This window comes from Podarcis gaigeae (assembly GCF_964106915.1).
Source record: "Podarcis gaigeae genome assembly, chromosome: 2".
Taxonomy (NCBI): domain Eukaryota; kingdom Metazoa; phylum Chordata; class Lepidosauria; order Squamata; family Lacertidae; genus Podarcis; species Podarcis gaigeae.
The window spans coordinates 44,417,475-44,435,250 of record NC_139679.1 but is presented as its reverse complement, the minus strand read 5'-3'; the positions used below and the strand labels follow the sequence as shown (position 1 = coordinate 44,435,250).

The 17,776-nt window shown below is 45.7% G+C and overlaps 1 protein-coding gene across 2 annotated transcripts in view; it reads left to right on the top strand.

The window, feature by feature from the left end:
• Positions 1–1,403: 1,403 nt before the first annotated feature.
• The window catches only part of ADGRE5 (adhesion G protein-coupled receptor E5), a 47,087-nt gene continuing 30,714 nt past the window's right edge, over positions 1,404–17,776 (top strand). The window contains exon 1 of one of the 2 annotated variants that reach the window (XM_083717601.1): positions 1,404–1,569. In XM_083717601.1, coding sequence (XP_083573727.1) covers positions 1,533–1,569 — 37 coding nt within the window. In that variant the 5' untranslated portion in view covers positions 1,404–1,532. The remainder of the gene's footprint in view (positions 1,570–17,776) is intronic. The other variant, XM_083717602.1, reaches the window with a different exon arrangement.

Sequence of the window (17,776 nt, the reverse complement as noted above, 5' to 3'; positions counted from 1 at the left end):
TGTAAATATTTTGAAAACAGCTTAAGGTTTTGAGTATTGTTGTAATTGACTGTAAGTGACCTTGTTTTTATGGGAATGCAGGACCAAAACTAAACTGAAGTAAAATGCTGTGCAATTATAAGGGTGTATCATGTTTTAAAGTACCAGAATACTACTGATGTGGGCTGCCAGGCAACCAGAATTTAACCAACCCACCCAGTTTTAAGGCATCTTCCCCACCCCTTGTATGGTGATTTTCCCACCCGTCTGGTTTCCCCCACATTTTTACATTGTCTAGAGATGTATGCTTGCATCGTGTATGTGTAGTGGACAAGGAAAGGTGTAGAACTGGGTGTTTGAACATAGAGTAGCTTGTGTGTGCAAAATTCAAATGACTTCTGCACTGTATTGATCACTGTCTGCTTCCTATTGAAAAGAAAAGTGCCTGAAGTGTGACAGAGCCGAGGAAGGTATGGTGGGAGGCAGGGGAGGTCCCTTGTGATGAAGGACCAAGTATTTCCATCAACATGAAAGAACCCTAACCTTTGTACTTTGTACTTTGTACCTCAAGCACCTTGCCAGTTCTCCTCCTGGCTTCTGATTCTGCATCTGTTTCTGCAAATACTTGCAACCAGAAAAACTCACCTTTTTCCTCTGTACAAAGCAGTCCTTGATCCTTCTAGGAACATAGGACGCTGCCTTATATCCAGATCATTTGCCCATCTAGTGCAATACTGTTGACACTGACCAGCAGCGGCTCTTGGCTCTCCAGGATTTCAGACAAGGGACATTCCCATGTCCCAGTCTTATCTGGAGATGCCAGGGATTAAACCCATGGCATTTGGTTAGGGAACGCAGAGGCCTGTCTTTAACATGGTTTTTGTTTGTCCAAGAGAAAAGGGGAGAGAAACAAGCTGCTTTGTAAAGCAGGGCAGAATCTTTTTTTCAAGCCTCCCACACCCTAAGATGGAAATCCAGTTACGCACAGTATTATAAGGTCAAACCCCTTCTAGTTAGCACTCCTTTAAAACGAGGCCGTGCCTCCCCTTCTTTCAGGTACAAAACATTTCAGCCCCGTAATCCCACTCCGGATACCTCAGACGCAGCCACCCGCCATACTGCAGAATGGAAATGAGAGGCGCAGCCGAGGGCGCCTCACTTTCAAGCTCCTTCCAGGGAGCTAGTTTGAGGTGTGGCCCAGGGCTGCTCTCTTCACCGTGTGTGAGGGCCGAGCCGTGGCCCGGACTGCAGAGACCACGTTATTCTAGCACTAAGGCCTGGCCCGGGTCCAGACACGTTTCCCCCAATCACCGCCGCCCCGTCAGCTGCCATGCCTTGCGAGAGGGGGCGGTGGCTTCGGCTGGATCCCAGCCTAGGCGATGCCTCTCGCCCCTCTCTCTGCCCAGCCCCTGCGTGTCTGGGCGGGTCCTGGCGGGAGTAGATGCCGCCCCCCGCCCTGCCCCGTCTCACTTCTCTCTTCCTTTCTGGCCGGCCCGGAGCCCTCGCTCGCAGCACCCGGCATTCCCCGCCCTTCGCGCTCGTCTAGCAGGAGCATGGCGCTCTCCTCGCGGCTCCGGCCGCTGGCCTTAGGTGAGTTCCCCGGAGTCGGGGAGCCCTGCGTGGCTTGGCCCCCACTCAGATCCGGTGAGGCTCGTGGCCGCCTCTCTGAACGCGTGCCCGGGGGTTTTGTGTAACTGCTAGGGCTCCACCTGCACCTCCCAGGGACTTGTTGCTGCTGCGGGGAGACGAGACTCTGTTCTCGCTGTCTTGGGGTCTCGCTTCCCTTCGCCTCCGGAGGGGCTGTGTTAAGGGAAACTCCCCGAAACTTCTCCTCTCTTCGGCTGCGCTAACTCTGCGTTGGTTTGCAAATGCCGTTGCCGCCTTTTTCTCTTTTACCCCCCAAGTGCATCGCCAAGGCAAAGGATTTCTTTCATTTCGCAAAGCAGGCTACCGTTGCTTTTTTAAAAACTGATATTCTCCAATAAGGAAAGTGACTTGGAGTCATCCCCCACCCCAGCAGTTTACGCACATTGTCCCAGGAACAGTTGCAAAACCCCGGTGTTGTAAGCCTGCGCTACTATGACAGGGCACCATTAGACGTGTTTCTCGCGGGCCCGAGGGAGGCGTCGGGTTGAGCGGGACGCAGGCGAGATCCCCTGCTTTTGATCCCCTCCTCAGCCCTCGGCCCCGCTCTCCCAGCTTCCAGTCAGGAAGGAGAGCGGCCGCAGGTGTGTGTGGAAGAGAGAAAGCAGCGCGGGATCGCTGATTTTGGAGGGGATTCAGTGGTTGGGAAGGGTCTCGGTTCCCTGCCTCGCGAGGAGTGATAGAATCAGGGCCGGCCCTACCATTAGGCAGACTGAGGTGGCAGCTTTAAGCAGTGAATGGTGCTGAGATATTGGAAGATGGAGATGTGGGTGCTACTCCCGCCTGCCTGCCCTGGGCTGCCCAAACCAGCCTGCAGACCTGAATGTTGGTGGATGATGCTGCCTAATTACCACCTGGAAGTAAGAATCAGCTGCCAGCCCAGGGTTGCTTCCAGCTGAGCTGTTTATTGAGCAGGCATCCTGATTTGTTTGCACAAAGTTTGTGTGGAGGTTCTGCGACCTTGGCTGTTTATTGAGCATTTGATTTGAACTGTTTGTTTCTTCAAGTAATTGCTATCCTGGTGTGTTTTCCCATTGCTTTCCTTATCACAAAAAGTCTGGATTTTTTGTGGGAAGAGAAGTGGATTTGTTGTTTAAGAATTGAATCCCACCCAAAAACAACAGTCTTTAAGTGCCATTATTAATTTTTGTGCATTGAACTTGTCTGCCTCAGGCACCAAAATGTATTGGGCCATCTTTTGCAAATGAGATCACTCCATGCATTGGGAATGGGGGAGCAGGGTTGGGCCTTTCACCACCCATGTGCCTAACATGTTCTGGGCAGCTGTGAGAAGGAAACCTCAGTATAGGCCTGCATGTTAAAGTGGTACCTCGGGTTAAGAACTTAATTTGTTCTGGAGGTTTGTTCAACCTGAAACTGTTCTTAACCTGAAGCACCACTTTAGCTAATGAGGTCTCCTGCTGCACCGCCGCTGCACGATTTCTGTTCTCATCCTGAAGCAAAGTTCTTAACCCGAGGTAATATTTCTGGGTTAACGGAGTCTGTAACCTGAAGCGTATGTAACCTGAGGTACCACTGTATTGTAAAGCTCTTCCATGCTACGAAGAATCTTGGGGTGATACTAATCCCCCCTTGTGTGGAGAAGTACAAGCCCTGAGATAAACACATCATTCTTGAGGTGACATTATGCATGAGGGGGTTTTCTGACTCCCCCAACCTGGGTGTCCTCCCCTCAACCTCAAGCCACCATCAGCTGCTTTAGCTGATATAAAGAAAGCTCTTGAGAAACATCTTAGGGGGCCGAGAGCTTAAACAGAGTAGCTTGTGTATGCCTTGGCCAAGTGTGGGGAACCTTTTATGCCCCCAGTTGTTGCTGAACTACCACTCCTGCCATCCCTAACCATTGGTCATTAGCTGGGTCTAGACTGTCCAGTGAGTTAATCACGTAGCTGAGATTTGAACCAAGCTACCTAGTTCATACTTTTAACCACTAATGTTTAATATTAATAAAGTGGTTGGGAACATATGAAGCACAGTCAGTAGGGTAAGTTTATTCCAAGTTGGAAAATCTGTTGAAGCACAATGAAAGATTAATTTCTATAAAACTTTATTGGGGCAACTGCAAAATCTTTGCATACAAATATAATGAAATAATTAGTAGCTCAATCATTCTTTTTTAATGATTTAAATGAATAATACTTGGTCACAGGTAAAGTATTATACCTAATGAAATACTGTACGACAAATGCCTTGGAATGCGTAATACACAGTACTTAAATTAGCCGTACATAATTTCAAAAAAATGAGGGTAACCACTCAGAAATGCAAATTATAATGGTTCTGAAAACCATCAAACTTTAAACAGAAATGTAGCACAACTTGTTATAACAGTACAGGGCATTTTGATCTTGACCGAGCCTTTTTTTTTGCAGTTAACTGCCCTTTCTATATCTTTACTGAAAGGTATTACTTTTAAATAAAAATGAAAGACTTATATGGAAACAAGACACTTGCAATCAGATCTGTTGAGACATAAATTAAAACAAGGAACACAAAACACATGGCTACATAATAAGCATCAGACGGCTTAATAACGAAAATATTAAGGAACAAACATGAAACACACACCCTTGGGCTCTCTCACTCTCTTTGTGGCTGCATACACATTACTGGCTTAAAACACAGCTTGGTCATTCTTTTTCTCAATTTGAACCAAATTTGGTCTGGAGGGAAACCATAGCATAGATACAGAATATGGTTAACAAAGCCACTTCCCAAACCATCTGTGGGAGTACACAGAATGCAGAGTGAACGGGAGAGTGTACACAGCCAAAGGCTACAGTAATCCTATGCACACATTGGTGAGTCAGTCCCACTGAATTCAGTATGGCTTACTTTTAAGTAGACACACATGCCTGCGCTGTAAAAATTTGTTGCAATCCAACCAAATGCACACATACCTAGGAGTGAGTCTCACTGAACCCAGTGGGACTTTCTTCCAAGTAGACATCTATACGATTGCAATGTAAATCTCCTGTCGTATGCCGCTTTTGAGACTTGCTGCCTTCTTTGTGTTCTTCACCCTCTGCTGTTTCCACTTCCTTAAAAAGTAAAAGCAGAATCCCATTAGATCTGGGGCACTGCCCTGTCCTGTATAAGTTATCAGAGTCGACAATGCACAGAATGGGCAACCAGATGAAGAGGAGAGAGAAGCCAAGAGTCCTGGTTTCTCATGCTAACCTCTAGTTTGACCCACTAGGCACCACTCTCTTCCCATGGCTAGGTCTATGTTCTTGGCATCAGTCAGGGCACAGTTGAGTGGGCCCATGACACAAGCCAGGAAGAATTTATTTTCTACTTTAAGGAGTATTTTGATATTTCTCATGTTGAAGCTTTACTGGAATTTCACATTCTTTGACCCTAGTTGGTCCTGCCAGCTATGTGACATCTAGGGGGTGGGGTGGGTGACATCAGACTTGCTTTAGGAATGACTGGGCTTCTTCACTCTGTAGAAAACATGGGTCAAAAATTCCAAACCTGGGCACCTTTTGTTATAGTCTGAAGTCTAGTCCTGTTTTCAAACTGTGGCTTGGTTTCTATAGGAGTGACCATCAATCAGGATGTCTCTCCTGGCCAGAGTATCAAGTAGATCTAGATGCTGTTTCTGGACCACACTGTTTGGTAACGAACTGGGATACATTTCCATCCATCTCAGATTCTGCTCTCAACAAATGTTGCTGCTGAGAATTAAGACTGTCCAACACAGGGTGTAGCTTAACTTCAGGCTACTACAACAAAATCCAGACATGGAGCATGTGTGTAAAACTTGTAATGAATGCAATACTATCTGATGTCACCCTAAGATAAGATTCTTTTTAAGATGCCCCCCAAAAGGAGAACTCTGTTAGGGGCTCTGCTTGGGATGCTGTGCATGAGCTTTGATGAGTTGGTTTTGCACATCTGATTCTGGGAAGCCACATGCCACTCTTGAATAGCCCAAAGTGGCAGACAGGTGAGTCAGAGGGTTATGTATATGACAGGCAATGTTCATAGTCAGGGAAGTAATGTCTGTCATCCACTTCACCACCACAACATTGCATTTTCTTTTGCTACTAGACAAGAAAGCAAAAACTGGTTGCTTTTCAACGGAGAGTGTGGCGGCTAATCAGGAGGGTGGAAAAACCTTAGTGTGGTCAGATGAAAAAAAACTAGTGTGGCTTGCTCTTATGCTTTTAACAGCAACTTGATGTGCAATGAGAGATACACAGGTTCCTTCTGCTAGACAACCTGTTTGTTGAGCATCCATCCAGCTTTGTTTGCATGAAGTTTGCAGAGAGGTTAGACAACTTATTTTGAGCATTCACTCTGATTTGTTTGCAGGGATATTGCCATCAGGCAATATTTCCAGTATGTTTTCCTGTCACTTTGCTTTTCGCCAAAACTTTGCAGGGGTTGGAGGGGAGGCAGATTTCTTGCGCAGTAGTGGCAAATCCACTTTAATTGTGCAACCTGTATTGTCTGCTGTGCCACTGAATCCTACATCAAATTAGCAGCCGCCAGGAAGCGTCTCTTGCTCACATACACACCAGGCTGCTGTTAAGGTACAGCTGTAGCAGAGTGTTGAAAAGCTGACAACTCTAGATGTGAGATCTTGAAAGTAGGAATGGAAGGACCTGTCAATTTCGATTCTCTCCATTTCTCTCTTTTTGTCTTAAATTCAGTGACTAGCAATCAGTGACTTTTTTAAATGAAAAAATGTTCATGCAAAGTATCCAGCATCTTACTGTTAATTTCTCCTAACGAACACATTTTTGTGTGTGGCTTTGATTAATTTACATATTTTATGCAAGCTGTTTTCCATGATACAATTCATTGTTCCATGTTTTTTCACCAATATATTCATTTTTATGCATATTTCCCCCTAATACATGTATTTTTATAAACATTGGTTGGCTAGCAAACTACATTACAACATTTTGAGAACTGCAAATTTTGGAAGATAGCTGTGTTTTGGGTTCCCATATTGTTTTGATGCAGATTAAGTAGGTTTGCCTTTAAATGCAAACTTGAGTTGATTTTCTCCTCTGTCCCTACCTGCAAGAACAGCCAGCCGCACGAGTTGCGAAGCAGTTTTATGTGAGGCCCTGCTTTCTGACTGCTGCTATACTTTGGACACAAATGTCGCAGGCTTGAAACGCAAAGAATTCGGAACGCCTCCCTGCCGGCTGCCAATTTATAACAGCAGGGAATACCCGCTAGAGGTCTGACGTCGGGACTCAATGCTATTTCCAGTTCCTGGATTGATGTCTGCCACACCTGCTCCCATGGCATGTCCAGGCCCAGGGGGACAGCTGAGTCTAGTCAGTATCCACATGGCTGAGAATGTGATGTGGGGGAGAAGTATTGCAATCTTGAATAGGAAAATGAGCCCTGGCCTCCCACTCATTCAAAAAGGAAAGGTGGGGGTGGCTGTTGGGTATTTCCATGGCATCAGCTGCAAAATACTTGTTTTGTTGTGACTCGATGTCTCACTTTCAGGATGGGATTTCCCTCTTGAACGGAGGCTTGAATGAAATCTTACGAGCCAGCTTCGCGTCAATAGTTTCCAGATCACTACATTTGTAGTGCAGTGTCAATCATGGAGAGTCCATCTTTGTAGGCTTCCTACAGGCATCTTGCTGGCCACTGTGAGAACAGGATGCTGGACTAGATGGGCCTGATCCTGCAGGGCTCTTCTTATGTTTGTAATGGGCAAGGAGGCTGGGGGGAAAGGGCGGAATGTGAATGTCTGCTTTCAGGATATTGGCTTTTTGTGTTAAGTAACTCAATGAATCAACTCAAAAGCTGATCTGACTACTTATATAAATGGTGCCAGCTCTGTAGCTAGTGTAGATCAGCAGCAATTCTGTTAGGGAATGTTTTCCACTGGGAGGAACTGTGGGCTGGCCTAGGAAGAGGGAGAATGACAGATCTGTCACTAACAAACAGCAACACTCTTGGCCTGCCATTGTAGCAGCCTAGCCGGATTTGGCCTTCCATAGTTTATTCATATATAACACAATGCAGTGTGGGCCTTATAATGCAGGTGGCCTCACAATGTCTTCCAGCCTCTCTTGCAAAAGGAAGTATCTCTTTGGGGGCTTTGTGGATACCGCGGTTCTTGTTTTTCCTGCCCAGGAGTAAATTATGCTAAAAACAGGCCATGTGGGTGGAGAAGCATCTGGGTTTCTCCACATATCGCTTGTTAGTTCTCTTTTCTTCACATCACTCAGCTCAGGAAATGAATCAGCCTTGCCAAGTGGGTTACACAGTGATTCCGTAGCTACTCTGACCCTCCTCTGCCTTTCCTCCTGGAGTTTGATGGCTCATTCTCAAGTGGTGTGTATTTACAATGAATGAAAGAGTGTGCCTGGGCTCATAAGCAGATCTAGCCATGGAGTTTTCCTTCTAAGATGCTCATCGAACTTTCAGTTTTCCCACCAGGAAGCCTCTGTCCTTCTCACTGTAAACGGAAGCTTTTCTCGCATCACCAAGCCAATTCACCTTACAGCCATGGCTCTGTATGAATGAGGATGTGTAAGTCACAGGAGTCTATGAATTCTGCTGCTAAATACTCCAAGATGCTTGTGTTTACATGTTTACTGAGAAATAATCCCCCCTGTATTTAATGGGACTTACTCCTTAGTAATAAAAGCCACAGTGTGAAAAACAGGCAGCAATTCTTGCACAAGTAACTCATCAGCTGGCTGGGGTGGTAAGTGAAGTGGGAGTATGAAGAGCTTATGTATGCCAGCTTTAAAAAAGGGTTTTGTTTTGTTTTGTTTTGTTTCCACTTAGCACAAGCAGATCTGGCAAATGACTAACTAGCATGGGTTTTGTCATGTTAATTGGTGTTGTTAAGACGTTTTCAAAGAATGTAAGCAGAGCCAGCCAACTCACTCCCTAACTTTCAAACTAGCACAGATCCAAACTCTTGATTGTCAGGGGAGTATTACTATGTGTAGCAGGCTCTTCTCTGGCCTTTGCCTCCCCTATGATTCTCCCTGTGGGTTCACATGGCCCACCGCTGCTTCCCTTTCGATTTGCTCTCATGACAAATACTGAGAGGTGAAATACCAAGAGTTTTATTTGTAACAAAAAAGTGCAAATGCTGCTTTCAGTCTCTCCTTTTCTAGTTAAAGTTTTGCTGGGTTCCCTCCAACCCCAAGGTCGGAATGCCAGTATGAAAAATGGAATGGTAAATGCATTGTGTTCTTGACCAGGGTGTATTCTCATGATACATTTAGGGTACAGTACTATGATAAACAGTTGTTGCTTTCCACAGTGAAATCTGAGAGATATGGTTTGTTAAAAATTCTGAGAGCTGTTAGGAGGCCCTTATTCCCATCCCGGGGGACGCGGGTGGCGCTGTGGGTTAAACAACAGAGCCCAGGACTTGCCAATCAGAAGGTTGGCAGTTTGAATCCCCGCTACGGGGTGAGTTCCCATTGCTCGGTCCCAACTCCTGCCCACCTAGCAGTTCGAAAGCACGTCAAAGTGCAAGTAGATAAATAGGTACCATATAAATAGGTACCATAGGTAGCTGCAGCAGGAAGGTAAACGGAGTTTCTGTGCGCTGCTCTGGTTCGCCAGAAACAGCTTAGTCATGCTGGCCACATGACCCGGAAGCTGTACGCTGGCTTCCTCGGCCAATAAAGCGAGATGAGCGCCACAAACCCCAGAGTCAGCCACAACTGGACCCTTTAGTCAGGGGTCCCTTTACCCTTCACCTTTACCTATTCCCATCCCAGAGATATAATTCCCAGAGTCCCCACAAAAAGGGATTGATTGTTAAACTGCTCTGGGAGAGGAATAAGAATATTGTTTCCTAGGTTCATATGAAACAGGTGGTTCGGATTGTTTCCTGCAAATTGCTATCTGTGATCCCCTCATCTTGGTGAATGAACAGGGGACATAGTGAGGATTATCTTCTTTGGCTTGGCATTACATGTGGGTGACCCCACAAACTTGTCCAGTCCACCATGTTCTTCCTCCACTGTTGAGGGCGGTATGCTTCTGAATACCAGTTGTTGGGAACCATGGGAGGGAAGAGTGCTGTTGTACTACATTTGTGGTGTGATGTCATTCACAGAGAGTGCTGCTCTGCTCAGGTCCTTCTTGTAGGCTTCCCACAGGCCTCTGGTCGGTCACTGTGAGAACAGGATACTGAACTCAGTGGGGCCACTGGCCAGGTCCAGCAATCTATTCTTATGTTCATCGATCAGCTTTGTTCTCACCACATTCTACCCACCAGCAAAGAAGAATGAAGGTAATCCCAGCTCACACTGAATCTCCCAAAGAAATACGCCCCTCAAATAACTTTCCTGGAAATAACTTTTCAGGACAATGATAGAGAGGGTAGACTAGGGATAGCAATGAGTCAAGCATTTGACTCAGTGAACCCTTCAAATAAATAATCAATTTAAAAGAAAATCTAAAAGACATTTTCACAGACTGAGTTGGCTGACTCCAGAACTTTTTTTGTTGGTTCTTGGGCAAGAGACCAGCAGTGAGTCTTCACCAGGCTGAAACCTTTGCATCCTGTAGCTGCTTTGGTAGATGAAGATTCATCTGCTTGCTCTTCAACCATTAAAGGCACCAGAGCCCGGCCAAAAAAAGGGGGGGGGATGTGGCAGCTCCAAGCCAAGTTGGATCTGAAAAGGGGTAAGCTAGTCAGTTTCAAGCTGCTGTGGAGCTGAATGGAGTCATCTCAAAAAGAGCTTATTTCTGCTCAGATTGGCAAACCTGCTTTCCTTCTAGCAGCCTGTTGGCTCTAATTTCCCTACAACCCCCATATCTTTGAGTGGCTGCATTGTGGTTCATCAAACAGAATCAAATGCCCCAGTTGTGCTGCTGCATGCTATGGAAATGTGTGGCCCGGTGGTTTCCGCTAGGGCTTTCTGACATCTGCAGCTGCTTTTCTCAGGTACATTATGTAGTGCTGTGTTAGCACTGGGAAATCCCAGTCTTATATGTGCATATCATACATACGCTGTATGCTAGCGATATTGTGAGCTGATCCTGTTAACAATCCCTTTGTGTTTAGCCAGCCAAATAAATGCAATCCAGGACATGCACCAGCACTAACTACAGGTTAGCATGCCAAGTGGGAACAAATAGGACCTATTAAACAGTTGCCACTAGGCTTTCATAACTTCGATTTGCCTTGGTTTACATTTCCCAGGTCACCTGAAATTTAAATGGACAACAGGGAAATGATGAGGCTGAGCGGTTAGGGTACAAGGTTATTTGGCTAACGGGAGAAAATGTCTCTATGATAAAGGCTACAGTTGTAGACACTGGGCCAGGGACAGAGAGGAATGGAATCTCTACCCTGCAAGTTTTGAGCTTAGCTACATGTTGTACACAAACATGTATAATGATGCCTCTGTTTCCCATATGCTGCTTTAGGAGTGGGGTACTTGGGCAGGGAGAAGTTGGAGGGCATGAAGTAATCCCTATAACCTCCCCCTATGTGTGTCTCCCCATGACTCTTCTCCACTCCAGCCCCTGAATTCCAAAAGTGTGTTTGCTTTACACCAGTAACCTTCATGATCTGACATCTGTTGATGGTGCTAAGAACTCACCTGTCTCCCCACCCTACTCCAGCATCCATAATTCTCCAGAAAGCAGGAACAGAATCATAGAGTTGCAAAGGGGCTCCGAGGATCCTATAGCCCAATGACCTCCAATGCAGGAAGATTAAGCTACTTTTAAGTCTGTGATATAAAGAAGCACAGTTGAGCGCAGCTTGGGAGGTTTGAAACCTGTAGCATTCTTTTTTGGTTTGTATCGAGTACTTGGACTTCATCAGTTTGTAGACCGCAACCTAGAGACGGATGTGGCCTTCAGCAATGTTTGAATTCTTTCCCAGTAAACTGGGACATTTGGTTATCACGAGCAGCATCATTCATGCTCGGAGTTAGCTTTGCATTTCAAGCATGCATCAGTGCCAGAGTCATTATTCTTTCTCATCCTTAGAACTATGTGCCAGTTCTTCACAGCCCACTGAACTTGGCCAACTCTGGCCGCTGAGTAGCCTGGATTTCCCCCTCATCTTCTGGCTTAGAAATCTTCTCCTCTTGTCTGTTACCTTTTTTGTTCTGTTTTGTTGCTTTACATGCCCCACCTATGGACTTGCCCTCCTGACTTGCTCGCTGTACAGTGGTACCTCGGGTTACATACGCTTCAGGTTACAGACTCCGCTAACCCATAAATAGTGCTTCAGGTTAAGAACTTTGCTTCAGGATAAGAACAGAAATTGTGCTCTGGCAGTGCGGCGGCAGCAGGAGGCCCCATTAGCTAAAGTGGTGCTTCAGGTTAAGAACAGTTTCAGGTTAAGAATGGAGCTCCAGAACGAATTAAGTACTTAACCCGAGGTACCACTGTATTTGCCCTGACAATAGGAAGGAGAGCTTGGTTGCCTAGCAATGAAAACTATACTGATTCTTCTTCTACAGCCTTACGGAAAAAAATACTCTGATCACATCCGCACATTCCCTCAAAGAATCCTGGGAACTGTTGTTTGTTAGGGGTGCTGGGAATTGTAGGCTCTGTGAGGGGTCTCCTGGCAACTTTTAGCACCCTTAACACGCTTACTGAATTGTACTAGTGTTTCAAAAGCGACCTCTTCTCAAAGTAAAACTGGAAGCTGCATTGCAGCAGCCGTTCTGTTATCATCTGGTACCAGAACCTCAGTTGATGCAGGTCTACACACTAATCCCAGGGTCTTATTGGCAGGGCCTTCCTCTCAGACATGGGCGGAAGAATGTGTGCGGAAGCTCCTTGCCGAGTTCCCAGGGCCCTCCACATCATGTCACAACTTCTGCTGCAGCTGTGATATTTTATTTTTCTTTGTTGACATTACTTGCATCATGCAGTTTTGAGAACTTCCGAGAAGATAAGATCACTTACTACCCAGAACCCTTGTGACTCTCTTTGTGACAAACTAGGTGTTTACACACAAAGCACTGAGTCTTTTCTGCAGTTTACGGTCCCCTCCCCTACATGTGATTATAGATAACTGGTACTACAGAGCATCATCTTGCACATATTGAGTACATTTAAAGCACATTGCCCCCCCCCAAAAAAAAAAGATTGTGGGAACTGCAGTTTGTTAGGGGTGCTGGGAATGGGAGCTCTTTGAGGGGTGAGCTACATTTCCCAGGATTCTTCTGAGGGATGCTCTTTTAATGTATGGCGTGCACAAAGCCCAGGTCAATGGACATTTTGAAAAATGCATCACTAATTCAGGCCAGGCAAAGTCTTTTGACATTTCCAATGTCTCTTTCATATGTCTGCTTCCTTGGAGCATTCCAGCTGCCTCCCAAATTTGTCCTGTTAACCAGCTCTTTAGCACCTGCTACTTTTAATTTTCCACAGGTCTGTTTAGGACTACTCTTACTGAGCCTGTTCCCACTTCATTGGCTAGATAGCTCTTGATGTCTTGCGGTGCAGGAAGCTGGCCAGTCGTGAACTTCCCACTTTTGCAGAACTTAGCAAAGCGGATATAAGACCCGTGTACAACCTTTGATGCTCCCAGCCCTAGTAGAGAGAGCTCTGTGCTTGTGGAGTGCACAAGACTTGCTGGTCAGCTAGCTGCTTTGTGGCCTCGAGGGGTGTTGCTTTCCTTGTGATGTGCATCTCTTCCCCCTTTCCTTAGATTTATTATGGCAGTTCAAACCTATCTATATACCTGTTGCTGAAATGTGGAGGAAGCAAAAGACCTCCTTAAGAGCTTCAGGGTGTTACAATTGGGCCCCAAGGCGCTGGACTGGGCTGCGTGAGGCTTGTCAGTATATTTTCACTCCCCCTCCTGCCAGTTTGCAGTGGGATAGAGGGAGGGGGAATTGTTGAGGAAAGCACAGCGAGTCTCCCTGAAAGTTCAGAAATGAAACCCAGCTGAACAAAACTAGCCTTGGGGGACTTCCAAGGAGGGACAGAGGCATGCAAGTCATTTTTAACCTCTTGTGGGAACAGACTTGGTCTTCGTTGATGGGGGAAAGGGCATGGTGTTGCTATTTCCAGAGCAGATCTGCTTCCAGGCACTCTGTGGCGCTTTGGGTTCAAGTTGCCTTCCCCTCTGACTACTCTGGTGGAATCTCCAAAGAAGGCCGGCCTAGTCCATTTTCCCAGCTGTCCCCTTGATCAAGTCCCACTGACTTCTTCCTCTTCCACACCCTAAAATCTTGACATATTTACAATTACAATAAATTTGTAGGTAGTGCTCCTCAGCTCTCTCTGTGTGTGGCCTTGCCTCCCTGTTTCCCTAAGGTAGCTAGCCGCATTTCCCTTTCTGCAGAACTAGGAGGCGGAACCTTCTCTTTCCTGTCACCTCTGGGTTGCTTCAGAATTTCCCCAGAAGAGCTGGAAGGGGAAGCCTTACTTCTTCAGGAGGTTGGGTATCTGGGTGGGGCTGTGTGTGTTTGTGTGCATCTCACACTTTCACATGAGGCCTAAAAGTGTGTGTGGGGGGGAGTATGAGTGACTCAGGCTTTCTCTGCCACCATTTCTGTAGGAAGTGAGGTTTACCTTTCAAACTTACTACCTCAATAAAGCTTACGGACTTTTGAAATGCACATTCCTTTTCTTAGGCCCTAAGAGAGATTTTTGTTGTTGTTCCTTGGAGACCATTCCTGGCGCTGGGTGCTGGTCTAGGCACAAAGGATGCAGATGGCACCTCAGCGGAGGGGATCGTTTCCCCCTCAGCAAGGCCTTCAGATCCTAAAGAGATAGCTGGAATGGGGGGGGCAGTTGTGCTGTGCTACCGAGGAAGCCAAAATGCCTGTATGCTTGAAGTGGGAGCTTTCCTGGGCCCTTGATTCCTTATCTTTATTTTTATTTTTGTGCACTGCTCAATTTTCCCTATGGAATATAGTACGGATGGGGGACCTGTGCCTCTCCCGATGTTACCTAACTACAGCTCTCTTCATTCCTGTCTGTTGGTTGCGCTAGCTGGGGCTGATGGGTGTTGGAGTGCAACATGTCCTGTCCCACGCCCCCACCCCCCATGTATCATTTTACTTTCTTCTCCTTTTTTTAGCTTTAAAAAACTCTGTTTTGAATGCTGTTGTTGCATTCTTACATGAAATAATACTGATTCTGACATTGCATTTCATACATCGTATGAAACTTTTGTCCTAGAGTTCAGTTTGATTTAGGTAGCCCAGCATATTATCTTACCTTTGGCATTCTTAATTTGTTAACCATTTTCAAGAACAATGATTGTGTTGCTTTGTTTAGAAAGTAATACATGCTAGATATTTGCATGAGCAGGGTAGAAAGGCAGGAGTGGTTTTCCATATTCCCAGGGTTGTTTGTGAGAGGCATAGAAATTTGATCTTGGAGAGGTGAGTTGCTAAGAAAGGTTACGATAATGGAAAATACAGCTGTGAGAGGTGATCTGTGTCCGTAGGTGGCTGGTTCTACAACAGGGGCCAACACCAAACAGGAAGGAGTCCCTACAAGTTTTCTTACCTTGGCAAAAGCTTACTTCTAGGACAGACAAGTTTTGCCTCCATCTTCAAATTGTTTTCTCTGCATGCACATATGTGTAATGAGGTTGTTTGCTGCCATCTCTTCCTCATTCCTGTGGAATATCTCTTATTCTCTTGAATAAATGTATTGCATTTTTACCTTACATTGATATGCACTAGTGCAGTGTAATGAAAGAGATGCTATCTTGTTGGTATGTTGACTCCGTCACAGCCTTAATGAATGCTAAGTACTTCAAATAGGTCCCCATGGTCCAAGATCTACTTGCTGTTTGGTGGAGGCAAGGGGTTGTGACCCAGAAGGGGTCTGCAAAGCACAATTCTCTTACCAGTGTCTCAGGGAACAGAGTGTCTGGGCAGCATTTAGGTCCTGAGGATGTGCCACGCTTGCCAAATATAAGGTTGAGAAGGAAATAGGGTTAGCTCAGGGGCGGAGGAAGGGGTGTGTGGTAGGTGTGGGCCACCCCGGGTGTCACCACTGAGGGGGGGATGACAAAATGTCGGGCGGCACTCACCGTGCAAACACTCCACCCGCTGCCTCCCCCCAGCAGTAGGGCGGCTGAGTGGGAGAAGTCAGGCAGACTCCGGAGGCCCGGTGGTGCACCCTGCCCCAGGTGCCCGAGCAGCTTTCTCCGCAGCTAGGTTAGTGTGCTAGCTTTGTTGATTCCTTGCCTCTGGTTCGTTTTCTTTTTGCAGGACGCACTCCAAGGAATAGAGCAGCCATTTTGGTGAAAGCATTGTTTGCTGCTCTTTTGGCTTTTTGTTCCGTGTGCAAGTTTGTTTACAGCTGTTGAAAGAATGTGAGTGTATGACCCATCAGCATCTCATTATTACTGTTAAGCCTGTTCCAGGCTCTGTCTGTCCTGCGGATAGCAGTTTCCTAGGGCCAATGCACTCAACTGTGATGGAGAGGCAAATTCAAAACCTCCCACTCCGGTCATGCAATTCATTGCCAGCCATTGTCACCTGTCAGCATGGTCTGATAAAATGCTATTTCTTATGTGTCGATGGGGATGCTCAACATGGAGGGCTTTAGAGGGACCAAAGCACCTTATTACATGTGGCACTTTTCACAATAAATGTTTTTCCTGAGGTTGTTTCCACCATCACTCAGCATATTGCAAAAAGCTACAATATGGACCAAACATTTGTGCATAAAGGGGGACAGACACATCTTTCCCTCTAGATCTTTCCTCCGTCTTTCTTGATTATATAAGAGCTGAGGGGTGCCCCTAACTTTTCCTTAACAAGGCAAGAAGTAGCTAGGAGGGGGTGGTTTTGATAGGAAAACCAGCCTGCAGGGAAAGTGGTGAGTACAGTCGTACCTTGGAAGTCGAACGGAATCCGTTCTGGAAGTCCATTCAACTTCCAAAATGTTTGGAAACCAAATCGCAGCTTCAGAAGCCGCAGAAGCCCCGTCAGGTGTTTGGGTTCCAAAAGAACATTCACAAACTGGAACAGTCACTTCCGGGTTTGTGGCATTGGGGAGCCAAAACAGCCGAGTTCCAGGCCATTTGGGATCCGAGGTACGACTGTATCCTAATGCACATGCACTTATTATCAAGGTTGCAGCTTCTTCCAACTGCTTGATTGTTGTAAACAGACAAACAGAAATAAAAATCATCCTTTTGGGGACAGGTATGTTGCTGAGCATCAACAATGCTTTGACCTTAATGAAATTGATCCTGCTCTGTATAGTAGATCTTGCAGTATGAAGATTGTGGAACCTGTGTGTGATTATTAATCACATCTAGAAACTGAGAGGATTTCCGTCAATTGACCTTGAAGACAGCCAAGGACAATCCTTCTGGGCAGGCAAGGAACATGAATCTTGTGATACCTATTTGTTAGCTCAGGTCTGACTCAAAGCACTGGCCTTCTCCCCTCCCATTATTGAGCATAGTGAGCCTGATCCTTGGCAGGATAAGCACAATTGCCAGTGTTAGCCAGCAAACCTCTGAGGTCAGTCTCCCGATGGCAGAGTTGAAGAGGATTATTTGAGACAGAAAAGGGTCCCTCTCTACCTTCATTTTTTCTGTTGCTTATGGAAAAATAACTGTAAAATGAAAAAATGAAGCTAAACCTCTCCGCATAGAGACGTTTACAAAAGAATTCTTTCTACAACACATAATGGGAGGTGTTTATAATTTTATTTCTTCTCACCAGCAAGTAATAAGAGGGAGAAGGATATGGCTGTTTTGCAGTCTGCATACAACTGTGTGATAGCAATCAAGGCAAGTGAACTGGAGATTTCTGTTCAGTCAAAAGATATACCCTGACCAATAATTTTTGACATGTTATCTGAAACCTAGGAGAGATAAGTTTGTAAAGGAAGCAAGAGGGGCAAGGGGGGCAAAAGTTAGAACAGGAACAGAGAAAGATATGAACTAGAAGAAAGATTAAGATAAAAAGAAGATAAGGCTATTCTATTGGTCTCATTTCAAAATACGTTACAGAAACTTGATGATAGAATGAAGGAATGTGCAAGTAATGTGATGGATAAGACATTTGAGACATAATGTGGGCATGATGGAATGAAAGATAAGCATGTGCTTAATCTCTTCAGTTGAAGTTGCTTGGACTTACAGCATATTGTAATTACTGTACAAGAAGTAGAAAAATAATGAATATAAATCAGAATTGATAAAAATGAGAGCAGA